Source organism: Phasianus colchicus, chromosome 4 (assembly GCF_987193195.1).
Source record: "Phasianus colchicus chromosome 4, bPhaCol1.hap1.1, whole genome shotgun sequence".
Classification (NCBI taxonomy): domain Eukaryota; kingdom Metazoa; phylum Chordata; class Aves; order Galliformes; family Phasianidae; genus Phasianus; species Phasianus colchicus.
The window spans coordinates 51,349,193-51,364,888 of record NC_143439.1 but is presented as its reverse complement, the minus strand read 5'-3'; the positions used below and the strand labels follow the sequence as shown (position 1 = coordinate 51,364,888).

General features: G+C 39.2%; 1 protein-coding gene across 1 annotated transcript in view; it reads left to right on the top strand.

Moving 5' to 3' along the window:
- NWD2 (NACHT and WD repeat domain containing 2) overlaps positions 1-9,032 on the top strand; it is a 48,564-nt gene extending 39,532 nt beyond the window's left edge. Inside the window, exons 4-7 of the mRNA XM_031588456.2 lie at positions 393-596; positions 1,777-1,921; positions 2,242-2,831; positions 4,306-9,032. Of these exons, the coding sequence (XP_031444316.2) occupies positions 393-596; positions 1,777-1,921; positions 2,242-2,831; positions 4,306-8,238 (4,872 nt within the window). The 3' untranslated portion in view covers positions 8,239-9,032. The remainder of the gene's footprint in view (positions 1-392; positions 597-1,776; positions 1,922-2,241; positions 2,832-4,305) is intronic.
- Positions 9,033-15,696: the final 6,664 nt, after the last annotated feature.

Sequence of the window (15,696 nt, the reverse complement as noted above, 5' to 3'; positions counted from 1 at the left end):
CAGCATGGGAATACAAGACAGCAAAGTAATTTGGGGTTCTACAACATCCATCTTGGCATTTCTAGAAGAAGCTGCATTTTTAGTAATGTTAATGTGAGATGAACCCAACCTCATGTGAGGGTTTGTATTGTTGTGCCCTTGTATTTTTATTACCAGTTAATGTAAAGAAGGTTAGTGCATCTGCTTGAAAATCTACCAGGTGATCATAGTGGAATGGAGCTCAACACAATAATCTCAATATAATTCATCTTACGTTGTGTGTGTTTCCCTTTCTGTTAATTTCAAAGTTGTGAAACTATTACAACACTGATGTTTAGGAAATTCAGATCCTGTGGAGGGTGTTCACATCACTAAGAAGAAAAATGTAATCCCTATTTCCCACAAATACGCAGGGTCTACTGGGAGAGAAGTATGGGAACATCCGCATCCCAGGGGAAGTGGAGTCAGCTGAATTTGAAATGATCCTGGATGCTGCTGTGGAGGCCAAGCTAGAGACCAGAATTATAGAAGAGTGGTACTGCAGAGATGAGAACGCAGTGCCTCCAGCATATTACCTCAGGCCGAAATCTGAAATGCTGAAGAGCTACCAGAATACAGTAAGTCACATTCACCTCCTTCAAAAATTCCTCTCTGTCAGTGGAGAAAGCTCTGCAAGAGTGAGTGACACAAGTGCCTAATGCAATCCCTCGGCACCTCCCATACTTTTAACTTAATAACTGCATTCTAATGGAAGATTTTCTAACACCATTAATTATCATTTTTAAAACATGCATTTGTCGCTAACTGGTGACAATAAAAATTATGCATTACCCAGGGCTCAATTCTACCCTCCTACATTAAAAAACATTAACACAGAAATGTTTAGTGGGTTGAAATCAGTATTATGTTGCTACATGTTGCATATTTACTGCAATATCCTTTTGAATGAAGCTCAACTTTTATTTGTTATTAAATGTTCTAACCTTTCTTCAAGCTAGTGAGATACAGGAGCTACCAAAGGATGTTTGTAACTTGAAGCAAACACAGAGTTACATCACATAAACTCAGTGAAAGTAATAAAAGACAAACTGTTCCGAACACATCAAGAAAGTTGCTAAGGAATATAGGCCCCAGGGCCACTCTTTTTCCTGTTGCACCCTCCCTCTTCCAGGAAAACAAGGCACCCCTTGAACATATCACCTGCATTAACACAGCACCAACTGCCAGCTGTGTTACAGAAACCACCACTGTGGTATCTGACAGATACCCTCCAAATGCCCTCACCAATGGCACTAAGATCACTGTTACTACAACAATGTATGGACTAAAGTAATGTCAGATAAAATACCAAATTTTTTCAAATATGAAGTGCTTAACTTTAGGTGCTAGGAAATTCATTTTCAATTTTGAAGTTCAAGCTTTAATTATTATTATTAATACTTGTCATTAATGGGAAAAATAGTTTTTAGAAGTATTACTGCTTCTTTAATATCATTATTTCAGGCTTGCATCTCAAAACACTTTATAGACAAAGGTCTTATTCTTGAAGAATATTTCATCAGCTGCCTACAGGAGGAATTCAGAAAATATTCAAAAGTAGATAACTTTTATTATTCTAAAGTGGAATACACATCATGATTATCTACAGTATAAAAAGGTGAACTTGTTCATTTATTTTTAGCAGATGTATTTCTCTGTTACCATATTATTTATGACCTTCAACAGTCTATCTTTACTTTCTGAAGTTGTAGATGTGTGCATTATAGCCTATTGTTTAACTCTGAATATTTTTTAAAGATGGAACCTTCTTCAAACTCTGTGAATGAGAACAAATGGCAAGATATATCAGAAGAAATAAAGAAGATTTTTAAGACTGCTGTGAAATTGCTGTATGAAAAAGGAAAAATGAAACACAGCCAAGCAAAGAGATATCTTTCCTCTGGTAAAGTTCAGGCTATTTCTGTATGTTCATTTATTATCTTTTCTACCAACCTTTCCACAAACATGAAAATATATTTCTGTTGGCATTTCTCATATGATTGAGGTGGAAAAAATGCTCATTATGCTTGCTTGAGACTGAAGCTTTTATGAAAGTACCCAGCAATTTTTCTGTGCTTTTTCTGCTTCTTACAGAAAACAGATGTGATCATTAAAGTGTCTGCATGTTGGGGGGAGGGAGGAGAGAGGATGGAAGAGGGCAGGATCTTAAACAGTTTAAAAAGAAAAGATAACAGAAACTCCATGTTCTCTTTTCATCCTCAGCTATTGAAGATGAACTTGACTTTGCCTTGGGTAAACAAACACCAGCTTTCCTAAAGAAGTGTGTTTGCTACATTCGAAAAATTGCCAACATTGAGCGTTTTGTTAAAATTCCAGAGATGGGAAAATACATGGATGTGGTACATACAGCTGGGAAGTTTCTACGAGATCCTGAAGCTCATGAGAAACTGATCAAGCTCAGGGATGAATTCATTCCTACCATCGTTGCATCCTCCAATTTGAGAGTGTACACATCTGTCACTCACTGTGACATGAAACTGGGGTACTCCCAAGAAGTGGAGAATCATTACATTGAAGGACTTGGTAAACAGTTCTATGAAGACATGATCGATATAATCCAGGCAACGGTGCAGCAAAATTTTGACACCGAGACAGACTTGCTGTATGATGAAGTTCTTCAACATTCATCACTATGTAAAACATACTCCACTTTTTATGAATACAGATGTGAGGCATTAAACATAGTTCACAAGTATGTTCTACCTAGCAAAATAGGACACATTAACCCTCTTATCATATACGGAGGACCATGCACAGGGAAAACTCTTTTATTAGCCGAAGTGGCAAAGAAGGTAAATAAATACCTTACATAGAATGGTGATGCCAGGATCATTAGTGCATAAAGGCCAGCTTAGTAAAATAAAGATTATAAAACTCACATATAGTGTATTATTGTATATATGTTCAGAAAAGGACTGCCTTTTAATAACAACATGTTTATATCATATACCCAAGTAAATTAAAAAAGACTTATTAGCTTTCAAAAGGCGGGTAGGGTTAAAAACATGTATTTTAGAATGATCTCTTCCCCTTTTGTTCCACTAAAGTTCTATGAACCTAGAACCGTCTAAACATCATATGTTGTTTTTAATCTTATTCACAAATACAGCATGTTTTTCCAAGGTATGCTATCTTGTTTAACATCCTCATCAGAAATTACTCCAAAAATAGTCTGATGCACTAGCTACAACTATCTGTAATAATCAGCAAAAATACCTTTTTTTATCTGACAAGCTTCTTCAGCCACTGAGCTGAATACTATAGGGACATGAGGGGAAACACTGCAACACAGAACCAGATGCAGAAGGAAAAAGAAAGCAAGCTGGCATCTCTAAACCTAATACTCTAGGTGAAAGTCACAACTTTGAGTTCCCTAGAGGTTGCCCAGAGAATTTGGTATATTGGGAAACAACCATATCAACCAGAAGGAAATAGAGAGAGAAACAATAATGCTTAAAATCCTACCTTTCTCAAATATGATATCCTATAGATTCACATTTGTTGCCTATGTAAAATAGGGATTTTCAGCTCAAAATCTCATTTCAGTACATAAGTTCACCCAGAGGCTTAGGTTACATTTTTTTCTTAAAATATTCTGTAATAACTGCAAGTGAAAAAAGAATTAGCACATGAGAGAACTGAGTGAGTTAGCCTGCACAGACTGAGAGGATTTAGAGCCACATTCCTCACTTGCTTATAGTCCGCTAACCAAAAAAATATCAATACTGTTTACCCATTGTGGCAGTATAAAAGAGCCACAGGCACACCAAGAGAGAGTGTACTTCATTGGCCCAGAAATTTAAGTAACCATCTGAGAAAGTTCAATACTATATTCCCAGCCCTGTCTAACAAAATTGCCAGGGTATGTATTTAATCTTAGCTGGGAATTAATATTAAACAAGCTTAGGTGCCAAACTGGTCTGCCTGGCTAACGATGACATCACTTAGTGTCTAAGGAAGTTTATTACTAAGAATGTTTTGCAAAGAGTACCCTGGGATTTATGGACTAAATTCTGCTCGAGTCCTTGTAGATTTAAACCTCTTATGGATCTGGGCCTTAGTGTTTGGGGGTATTAGCCGGGCTACACAGAGATGACATACAATAAAAATTTCATCCAGTGCACAGAAATCAAAAGCAGCCTCAGGCTCTCCCAATGAGAGCATTTCCATTCAACCAGTCACATTTAGAAATGTTTATTTATATATAGGCTATTACTGTCTATAAACTCTGTTACTGTGCTACCTAAATAATGCTCTGTATTCCAGGCCTATTCCTGGCTGCAAGAAGAGATGGGACCTGATTCTGACCCTGTGGTAATTATAAGATTTTTGGGATCCACTGAAACAAGCATAGATCTGAAGAATATACTTCAAAGCATTTGTGAACAATTAGCAGTCAACTATCGTTGCCTCGTGCAAAGTTACCCAAAAAAGATTCATGACCTCCGGGATTTGTTCATAAATCTCTTGAATGAGTCCTCATTCCACAGACCATTGGTGATAATATTTGATGCCCTAGAACAGCTAACAGATAGTGATGATGCTAGGAAGCTTTGGTGGCTTCCCATTCACCTTCCCCGTTCAGTAAGGATAATTTTGTCAACACTGCCAAACAAGCATGGGATCCTGCAAAAACTGAGGTGCCTTATTCATGAAGAAGACAACTACATTGAATTGACTGCAAGGGACAGAAAGATGTGTAGCCAAGTACTGAAACATCAGCTGCTGCGAGTTAAAAGAAAAGTAACATCAGGGCAACAAATCTACGTCAATGAAGCATTCTCCAAGTGTACACTGCCTATGTTTGTGAACTTAACCTTCAGAGAGGTCAAGAACTGGAGATCTCACAAAGACGTGGATGAGTCCTCCCTCTGTGTCACTGTACATGAAAGCATAGAGCAGCTGTTTTGGTCACTGGAAAGTAAATGTGGATCACGACTATTGTCAAGAGCACTTGGCTACATCACTATGTCCAAATCTGGCCTGAGTGAAATGGAACTGGAAGATATCTTGGCCCTTGACAACAGTGTTATGTATGAAGTAAGTGAGAGCATCCGAGAAAGTAACCCACTGAGAATTCCTTATGTATACATTGCAAGACTTAAGGAGGGTTTGCAGGGATACTTAATAGAGCGACAAGTGAAAAATGTTACCCTTCTTCTTTGGGCAAATAGACACTTGCACCTAATTGCCCAGAAATTGTATCTGAACAATGAAGAAGATTTGCAGGAAATGCACACGATCATGGCGGAATATTTTCTTGGTGTTTGGTCAGGTGGACGAAGAAAACCTTTTTACAGCAATGACCAATATTTGAACAGTTGCCCTAACCGTGATAGTAGAGGCTTGAATGAGGAAGAAAAGCACTGCATGGATCAGATTGCTTTTGACAGGCAGGCGCCTGATCAGCCATGGGTTTTTCAGTGTAATCCCTTAGAGCCTGACATCTTTTTTATCAATCATAGAAAAATGACAGAGCTTATTCATCACTTGACAAGATGTGGAAGAACAGATGATCTGCTGTATGGAGTCATTATGAACTTCAGCTGGCTGTACACCATGATTAGAATAGGGCAGTTTGATAAAGCACTTTCAGACATAGAACTGGCTTACACCTACTCACAGGAAAAGGAACTGAAATTTCTGGCCAGTACCCTCCGCAGTATCAAGTTCAAAGTAGTAAAATACCCAGGCTCACTCTCTGCTGAGTTGCAGCAGAGGCTTCTGCCAGTAGTAAGTTCACTGCCTAAACTCAGACATCTCCTCTTAGAATGCGACAAGGACGGGCCCAAGTACTGTTCTATCGTCCCCTTGCATTCTTCCATGGATGTAACTTACAGCCCTGAGCGCCTGCCACTGTCATCCAGCTGCATGCATGTCACTGAAATTCTGCCTACTTTTAATCCCAGTACAATCATCGCTGCTTTGGAAAATGGTTCCATCAGCACTTGGGATGTAGAGACTCGCCAGCTACTGAGGCAGATTACAACCTCTCCATCTGTTATCATAGGGATGAAACTGACTAGTGATGAAAGGTATCTTGTAGTGGCTACAACAAATAACACTCTTTTGATATATGATAACATAAATTCCTGTCTGTTATCTGAAATGGAAATTAAGGGGTCAAAACATTGTGGATTAGGGGGGGCCTCCAGTTTTATAAATGGGTTTACATTATCAGTCAACCATGCACTTGCATGGCTGGAAGCCAGCAAAGATGTCACTGTAATAGACCTTCTTTATGGCTGGCCTCTCTATCATTTCCACTGCTGGTATGAGGTAACCTGTGTGCAGTGTTCTCCGGATGGAGTTTATGCCTTCTGTGGACAGTATCTGAACACAACAACCATTTTTCACTTAGGCAGTGGAGAAAAGCTGGCCACCGTGACCTCTGAATTTTCTGGTGGATTTGTGAAATTCCTTCTCATTCTGGACAAGGCCCAAGAAATGGTGATGGTGGACAGTGAAGGCAGCCTCTCTGTTTGGAATACAGAGGAGATCACAAATCCCCAGCTCACAGATGACTTTGACTGCAGGAGAGATGACAGTGAGGTTGTCAGCGTAGAGCTTTCTGAAGACCAAAGTGCAATTTTAATTTGTAAGGCTCTCAGCATTGAGCTCCTTGACACTCATGTGTGGAAGGTAGCTGAAAAGTTTAGAGCTAAACACAATGAGCACTTTATATCTGCCGTGTTGTCCAAAAATGGCAACTGTATAATTGCTTCAATGGAAAATACCTCAGCCATTTTTGTTTGGAGAAGAGATACGGGACAGTGTATGGCAAGCTTACAGGAAATCTCAGGAACTATAGTCAGGCTAATTAAATCAAATCATCATAACATGCTGCTATCTTTATCCACCAGTGGTGTCCTTTCTATCTGGGATATAGACATCATAACTGCTATGTCCAATATTGACAAATCTGGCAAACCTATCCAAAGACTGGTGTTGCCAGCCAGAGGTGAATTAATATACACATTGGATGGATCAGATTCTGTCCACAAGTGGAACTTCAGCACTGGATATATTGAAGCTATATTCAAGCACGAAGGTACTGTTGAAAACTGTGTGCTGACCACTTCTGGAGAAATAATGGTTACATCAGATGATAAATGCAGCCAGTATGTATGGCACACTGTTAGTGGCGAAAACATCTTTCGCATTAATGGGCAAAAAATCTCAGAGCTAATGATAACTCATAATGATCAGTTTGTAGTCTCCCTCTGTGAGCAAAATGCATCCAGAGTTTGGCGACTGGCCACAGGACATAGGGTTTGCAATATTTTAGTTGCCTTACAGAATGCATTTATAACAACTGCAAATACATTTGTGGTCGGAATGGCAAAGAATAAAGTGTTGGCAGTGAGTCTCTGGACAGGCAGCATAACCAAGAAGTTTTGCTGTGATGATGGTGCAAGCATTGTAGATGTCAAACTGATACCAGACTGCCCAGATATTATAGTATTTATAACATCCACTGAAACTGTGAACATCTGGAGCTTAACAGAGGAAGTCATCTGCAGACGTGTACAACTGCCTACCAATTTCTTGAAAAATTTGGAAGACTTTGAAATGTCCCCAAATGGCAAGCTAGGAATTATAACCCGTGGTGATGAGAACATCAATGTGCTTGATCTACACAGTGGAAAACTTCGCGTAGTTCACGCTCCAGGTGTTATCTGGCGGCAAAGGCTGTCTCGTGATGGCCGCTATCTTGTGTACATCTGTTTTCTCAATGAAGATGATGACAATGGTGCAATTTCTAGTTTAATTGTAATGAGGCTAGCGGATGGCAAAAACATCGGTGCCTGTTCTCTTTATAAGACTCCCACTTTCCTTACACTCTCACAGAGACATTTAAATATTATTATTGGATTTGATGACGGAAGTATAGGCACTTACACTGTAGTGGATCGAGTCGACGCGGCACTGAAAATCAAAATTGCTACTTCAAACAGCCGTCAGATTTTCAACAACACGACACAAGTGATTAGACCAAAATGTCACAATTATAGCTTCAAAGTGACTGCAGACTGCATATGGAGGGAATCAACTGAAGTGTTTGCCAGGGATAGCCCCATTACAGTTATAGAGCCTGAGGTGAGTGAAGCAACACCAACCAAAAAACACAACTATTGCTATGAAAAGGTGTGCTCAGCCATAGACTGCAGAGGACATAGTTTTGCCGCTGACAACTGAGTGTCTGTCCCGCTAGTTTACCTGAGTAATAGTATTCATGCATAGATTTGTCTTCTGAATTCAAGTAAAAATCAGTGCATTTCTTGGAAGACATTAACAGCAGAGGGCAGACCAGCTATTTTTTCCTTTACAAATATTCTTATATTTACGTACACAAAAACACACACACAAAAAAAAAAAAATGTGGGGGGAGGGAACATGAAGCAAATATTTAAGCAATGGGCTGCAGGGTTTTTTTTTAATTTCGGAATACAAGGTTCAGTACAAGATTTCACCAGGGCCTTGATTAACAATTCCTAGCAATACTTTCAAAATTGTTATGCTATTACAGAGGTTCGCTGATCTTATCTGCAAATCACAAACTGCTTTAACTAGAGCTAAAGTTCCATGTGATCAGAAAGAAGAGGCGGACCACTGTTTATAATAAACGAAGTCGCCTATAAGTGGTCAGAGCTGAATCTATAGCTAACAGCTAACTTTATATCCACTTGCAAAAATGTATTTTTCTTGCTTGATGGTGCAATGACAAGATGTCACCTGCCAACCTGGAACACTTGATACATTCCATCATCATTTTAAAAATACTTTTTTTTTTTTTTAATTGGGATTGATTTGGGGGTTGAAAGGAGTAGGTACAGGTCAGCTGCAAATGTGACAGTGTGTGAGGTGATAAATAGTTGTTCACTCCAATGAAAGGACTACAAGATTTTATTTTTTTTTAACTGCATGCAGGGATTTCAGGTTTCTGTATTGTGATAAAAAAATGATGTAAAACCTAGATCATAAAAGGAATATAGAGTTGGGTTTTTGTTTTTGGTTTGAGGAAGCTATATGTTGTCATAGTGTGTGTTAGCATAGGTCATTAAGAAAACTTTTTCAAGGACAAAGGGCGTTGCAGATAAACAATTACACATATGAATTTCTTTATGTTAAAAGATGGCTATCCATTTTGATGTAAGAAAGTTTAAAGTATCTCCTATGTTCCCAAAGTACTCTTAACAGACAGTTTTCAGACATGCCATGTTTTAATCTTAAAAACATTTGCCTTACTATCATTTCTGTTCTTTCCCATGTTAAATACAGATCAGATGACCAAACACTCTGGGACCGCTTGTATATGTGCTAATTCTCCACCAAATGCAAATGCTGCCCAAAGGTTCTTTATTGTTCCAATTTGTAATGTTTTTTTCTTACCTACAAGGTTCACTTTCTGCTTTAGAACTGTTCTGAGCCTTTTGTACAGTTTTATCAGTTTCAAGGCAGAAATTGTGAAATAATGACAAACGCTTAAAAAAAAATTCCATTTCGTCCAAGTGAAAGAAATGCTGGACATCATCTGAAAGCATAAGAAGATATCTCCCTCCTTCTTAAAGATGGCACATCTGAGGAAAATTTTTCAAATGGTTTAAACAAAACAATTTTATTTTTAAAATGAGAACTTCATGCCACAGATTTTCAACAAATGAATGCTAAGCTGGAACTTAATGTAGTGTGTGAATGTTCTATGTACAAGCCAATATAGTATATTAAGTGACTTGAATGATTTTTCCTAACTTGTTTGCAACTAATAGATCATATTGAATGTTTTTATGTAAACTTTGTATTGTTGGGAAAACCTACTGAATCAGAGATTTATATTTTCATAAATGTCAAATTTAGTTAAATTTTGTTACAGAGTTGTTAAATTAGAAATCTATTGCAGTCTTCAAACAATATACAGTCTTGTGTATGCATTGTTTGTACTAATAAACTAAGGAAACAGGCTTGTATGTGTTTGCAGTGTTTTAATTTTAGGGAAAGTTCCAGTAGGATAATGCATTTTAGTTTACTGTAGTCTCAGCTCACACTATATCTCAAGACTTTAAATTAATGGTGTTCAAAGTATGTTTCGGCCATCTCCACATCAGCAAATTTCATGCTGGCAGAGGGACAGAGGGACAGAGGGACATAGCTGCAGACATTTGCAGCTCCCATTAGCCTATATTTTAATGATTATTTAAGGGCTATGTTTGTCAGAAGAATTCCAATATTTTTCCCACTGGAGTTAACTAAATCAAACATGAAATCAAGCCACTGAATTTTGCAAAACATGCTTAGGTTCTCCTTATGACTAGATTACATGCTGTCTGTATGCAACTCAACAGACAGAAAATGTGCTTAACATATCTAGTAAAAAAAAAAAAGGAAAGTGGGGAGTGCTTGAAATCCCCCTCCTCTGAAGAGCTATGGAACTGCAAGTGGTTCTGGAATCTGCTCCTCCAAGGCTCCTGTTCTGAATGTAACCTTCCTTCCACCTTCTTTCAAAAACTGAGCATGACTCACTCATGCCAGTCTTGATGTCCTTGTGCATAACCTGCATGTCAGAAAGTTAATTCCTTTCTGATCTTGAAGGAGTGAAAATACATCTCTTATCTGCCAGCAGAGTGACCAAATTCAATAGCAGAGGATAACAAGGAAACAGAACAAAACACAGAAACAGAGAAACATTTTTCTTCATTGAAAAGTACTACCAGAACCTAGTCAGCCCCACTTCAGCTGAGTGGCTTATTGGTTGTGAACCCAGACTTGCTCCTCTTGTTTTCTGCCTCTCCACTTTTGCACAGTAATACAGCCTCCTGGGGCAGGAGACAATCCCCAACATAACAGATGATCAGTCCCTTTCCCTCATCTCAGGCCAAAGAAAAATTTTAGGCCTTTGTCAAAGCAGCTGAGTGACACAAGAGAGTTTTATGAAAGTTTTATGAAACTTTCATTCCCCCACCATCCCCCACCTCTTTCACCTCGAATAGCACTATTTAAAGTATCACATAAATATTTCTAAGATGACATACAACTTATTTCCAAAGATGTGCCTGTCCACTGCCAGGTAATATATGATCATAAAATGCAAGTGTAGCATTGGGAATTGCTACATTCAAATGACAAAAAGGGCTGCCTTGTGAGTCTCTTTATTAATCTTACCAGAGATTTATGGTACTTTTAAGACAAAGTAAGTTTTGACCACTGAGGTATCTGCCTGTTGATTTTAGTTAAGAATACAGTATTTGTTTCCAAAAACTAGATGGGAACTTGGTTTAAACTTTGCTTCTTCTGTAGAAGAAATAAGTTTCAGACCTGCAAAATCAAAGTACTTCCCAAAGAACCTGGATATTATTTCTCTCCTTGACTGCCCTGACCACATTCCACTTTTCAGGGAATAAAACTGAATCTAGGTATCTGAGAACTAGATTGCACCTAAGTGCATCCAATGAACTTGACAGGACAGCATACTTTGTCATTTTGACTAATGAAGTTAATCAAAGGCTAATACTAGCACTGAATGTATTTAAAATATATATATATATTATTCAATTGGATAATGGTGTATATAAAAAGGAATAAGTGTTCTCTTCATGTTTTGAACCTTACTCTCACATCTCACATGTTCTGACCAAGGACAAGAAGAGTGGAGCAGCACTTCTGTTTCTTTTAATTGTAAACCAGTAAGAAAGACAAACATAAACATAAACATGATTCTTACTTTAGTCAAGTCCTTTTGCCTAGTATTGAGTCTATAATCTCATTGAGAATGCTGTTTAGGTCCTGCTCCTCTTTACACTTTCTCTCTACCTCAGTATATCTGTATTCAGCTTTCCGCCTTTCTGAGTCTATTTCTCAAGTGTCAGATGAATATTGAGCCACCACTGCAGACAGGTTTCTGAATGCCATTAGGCTGCAGGGTGTCGAAACACCTGCTGCTGCAAGACTGAGTGCTCCACAACCCTCTCACAAATATGACTCCAAGCACCCCCATACTATCGTATAGAAAGAAAACAGTTTCTTTAATAGAGATACCCAAATACAAAGTGCTATTCTATTCCTTCAGAGGACCAGGGCAATTTACTTTCTCTGGAGGAGCTCTATTTGCATATCCAGAACAAAGCTTTCATTCATTCTTTATCTAAAGTGCATCAATAACAGGATCAGATGAAGGTCCATATTTTCTGACATACAAGGCCCTAGGAATAAGCCATAGCTGCAAGAAAACTTTAGTGGGGAACTAGCCGGAAATTCTTTGGCTGACAAAGGTAAGCCAGAGGTCAGCTAGAAAAAATATTTTTATCAGTCATTTCCTTTGCACCACAGCTGGGGAATGCACAGCCCGTGACTTCATTTCATACGGCCTGTGGCCATTTAAATTTTTTCACGCTACTAGCAGATAACATCAAAATGTGAGTTAACAGGTAGCTTGGAAAAGGCATTCAGAAGGCTTTCAGGTTTCAGTGTTTCTCCAGCCCTGATGTCTTTTTGCTGCATACGCAAGTCCTATTCAGAAACCTGTAGCAACAGAAATTTTGTCACGTGGCAAAGGGAGTTCGAAAATAATATCTGCCACTAAAATAATGCTCATTTAAGGGAAGAGGGAGAGGACTATTTCAGCCCCAGATCAGTTTAGAGTCCTGAGAGCTCACTGTGACTGTCAAAAAATTACACTGAAAGTTTTTCAGGGCAGGTTGATTGATGTGATGCTTATGTGTCTTTGTGACACATCATAAAATGGGTCTTGTAGATCATTATCATTAGGCTAGGAGCAACAATCTGCACTGTTTTATTTTTTTCATTAGGGATTAAAAGATATAACATATCCACCCTGGATGGATTTGGCTCTTAGGTAACGTAGATCAGCTCTTGGGCTCTTCTTACAGATGCCACACCACAGCCCTCCCTGCTACCAAAGCCTTGCCACATAAACCTAATCAAAGTTTTAGAATAAGCATTAAGAGTCCAAAATGACAGAATTTTGTTATGTATTTCTATTTCTTCAATTATAAAATCAAGGGCATCTTACTGTTTCACACATTTTTAATGTATTCACAAATATGATCTGTAAATGTCAAAATGTGAAGTAGGACCTCTGGATAGCTGTCAAGGACTTGTCATTAAAAGCCATTTTACACATTTATGTTACAAATATAACCTACTTTAAAATTGTTACACCCTGTTAAAGACATTACTCAGCATTTCATTTTGGAGCTCCACCTGGATGCAGGAAGAGCTATGGACTGTATTATTTCCCCTGCTTTGACTTTCCAGCCTGGTCACTGAACACCATTCCTTGCATTCTGGAGGTAGTCTGGAGACTTCAACAAAGCCACTGATGCTCATCAAAGTGTGGGCCTAAATCACAATGTCAATTCTCAGAAATCAAAGTCTGGAAGAAGTTAACAAAGATGGTGAAAGGTCTGGAAGGCAAGGTGTATGAGAGGTAGCCGAGGTCTCTCAGCCCAGAGAAGAGGAGGCTGAGGGGAGGCCTTATGGTGGCCTCACAAGGGGAGTGTAGGGGCAGTGCTGAGCTCTACATTCTGGTGACAGCAGCAGACCCAAGGGAATGAATGGAACTGCGTCAGGGGAGAGTCAGATTGGGGATTAGGAAAAGATTCTTTGCTATAGGGAGGGCAGCCTGGAACAGGTTCCCCAGGGCACTGGTCATGGCCCCAAGCTGCTAGAGTTCACAAAGTGTTTGGACAGCACTGTCAGACATGGAATTTGAATTTTGGGGTGTTCTGTGTGGAGCCAGAAGTAGATAATATTTGTGGGTTCATTTCAAATCAGAATATTCTATGATGCTTTTAAGGATCACAGAATGAGGCACTTTGCCAGGTGCTTCTCCAGGAGGAGCAGTTCACACAACCATCCTTCTCCTTTGAAAAAGAGACTTTCAGTATGGAAGACCATCTGCACAACACTAAATTTACTTGAAAACATAGCACAGTAACCCAAGATAACTGCTCCAGCAGAACATGTCCTTAAAATTGCAAATGGTTCCCAAAGCAACTGCTACAACCAGCCCCTAGCAAGCTCTTTTCCCTGCCTCTGCAGTCTCGTTGTCCCAGAACAATGTTCTGCTTGGCTGGGTGGGGGATGCTCCCATCCCACCCAGCAAAGACTCCAAATGACTGCAGCCTCCACCTGCACCACCTGACTTGTCTGCAGCACAGGGATTCCATCTTCAACCTCAGCAGGGAATACATGAAGGCAAATTTAAGGCACATCCACATGTTCCTGTTGGCATGGCTTCCACTACATAACACTGCTGCACCAGCACAGCTCTTACATATACCGCAGCATACAACAGGGGTAAATAATGTCATCTCCTGATTTTCTTGCCACAGCTCTGATTCCATGTGAATTTTGTGGTGTTTTTTGTATGGGGGAAGGCTTCGGGACTAAAAGAGATCCAGTAACAGATTTGAAGTGAAATATGTAACATTTGCAAGGCAAGGAATGAAGCAAAAAAACAGACACACCAAAGCACAGATGAAAACAGAACATCTTGAAAGCAATAGAACAGCCTATTGTCATTTGTCTCCATTATTGAATTGCCTCTTAAGTAAGTGCTCACCATTCCCCACTGTAAGACCACATTGCTGATGGTATCTAACATATGATTTTAACCTCTTGAGCTGTAATTTTTCAAGGCAGACTGCTATCTCAACAGGAATATCCTCTAAAATGAAAAAGAAAGAAAAATAGAAAGAAAAAAAAGAAAAAAAAAAGAAGAAGAAGAAAAAAAAAGCCACTACCAAAAAAAGTCTACAATGAGATTAGAGGAAAAAGAGGGTTTCTGCTGTCTGAATATCTCAACTACTTTTCCTTTGAAAAAATATTTTCCTACTTGTCTTTTTGATATTCCATCCAGGACACATTTGTAAAAACCTGAGCAAATTATCAGCCCAAAGAGATTCTAACAGTTTGCACATGTCCATAGGAAAAATCAGATTTCAGGAACAGGAGATTATTTTCAGCCAGTGCTAAAAGCATGTAAGTAAAAATAAATAAGTAAAATATAATTTAGACAAATTTAAAAAAAAAATCAAAAAAAGCCTGCCACAGAGCTTCACAGAGCTTCGCTGAAGCTCACAGACTGTGGATAATGTTTGCCTTTACATTACAGTACAGCTCTCTGCTTAAAATAAGCAGATCCAAAGAAGACTTTGTTGCTGGGCAGTGATGTTGCAGCCATCTTCATTGCTCTGCATGGGGCCAGGTGGCACAGCCGGTGCTCCTGCTGCCCCAGTACCCACACTGCAGCCCCAGCCCACCCCTGACATGAATCTGGCAGAGCCACACTGACCTCACTGTAGTGAGGAGAGGGAACACAAGGCAAACCCTGCTCACTGATGAAGTGAGATTTTAAGAGGATACTTTGCACAAGTAAGGCAGGCAATACTCCAGCATGCCTCTTCCACTGGGAAGACAGGAGTGCAAGCTTCAACCAGACAGAGGGCCACTTCAAGTGAACAGTAATTGGGAGTGAGAATGATACATCTACCAGTACAGCTGCCAGGCTTCATATAACCATAAACAAACAGAAGATTTAGCAAAACATTTCCAAAGTGTTCTCAAGTGAGCTACCTCTGCTTCCACTGCTTTGGACCCCCATCCTAATGTAATGTCAGTGCCAGTTCTTTCCAGAAT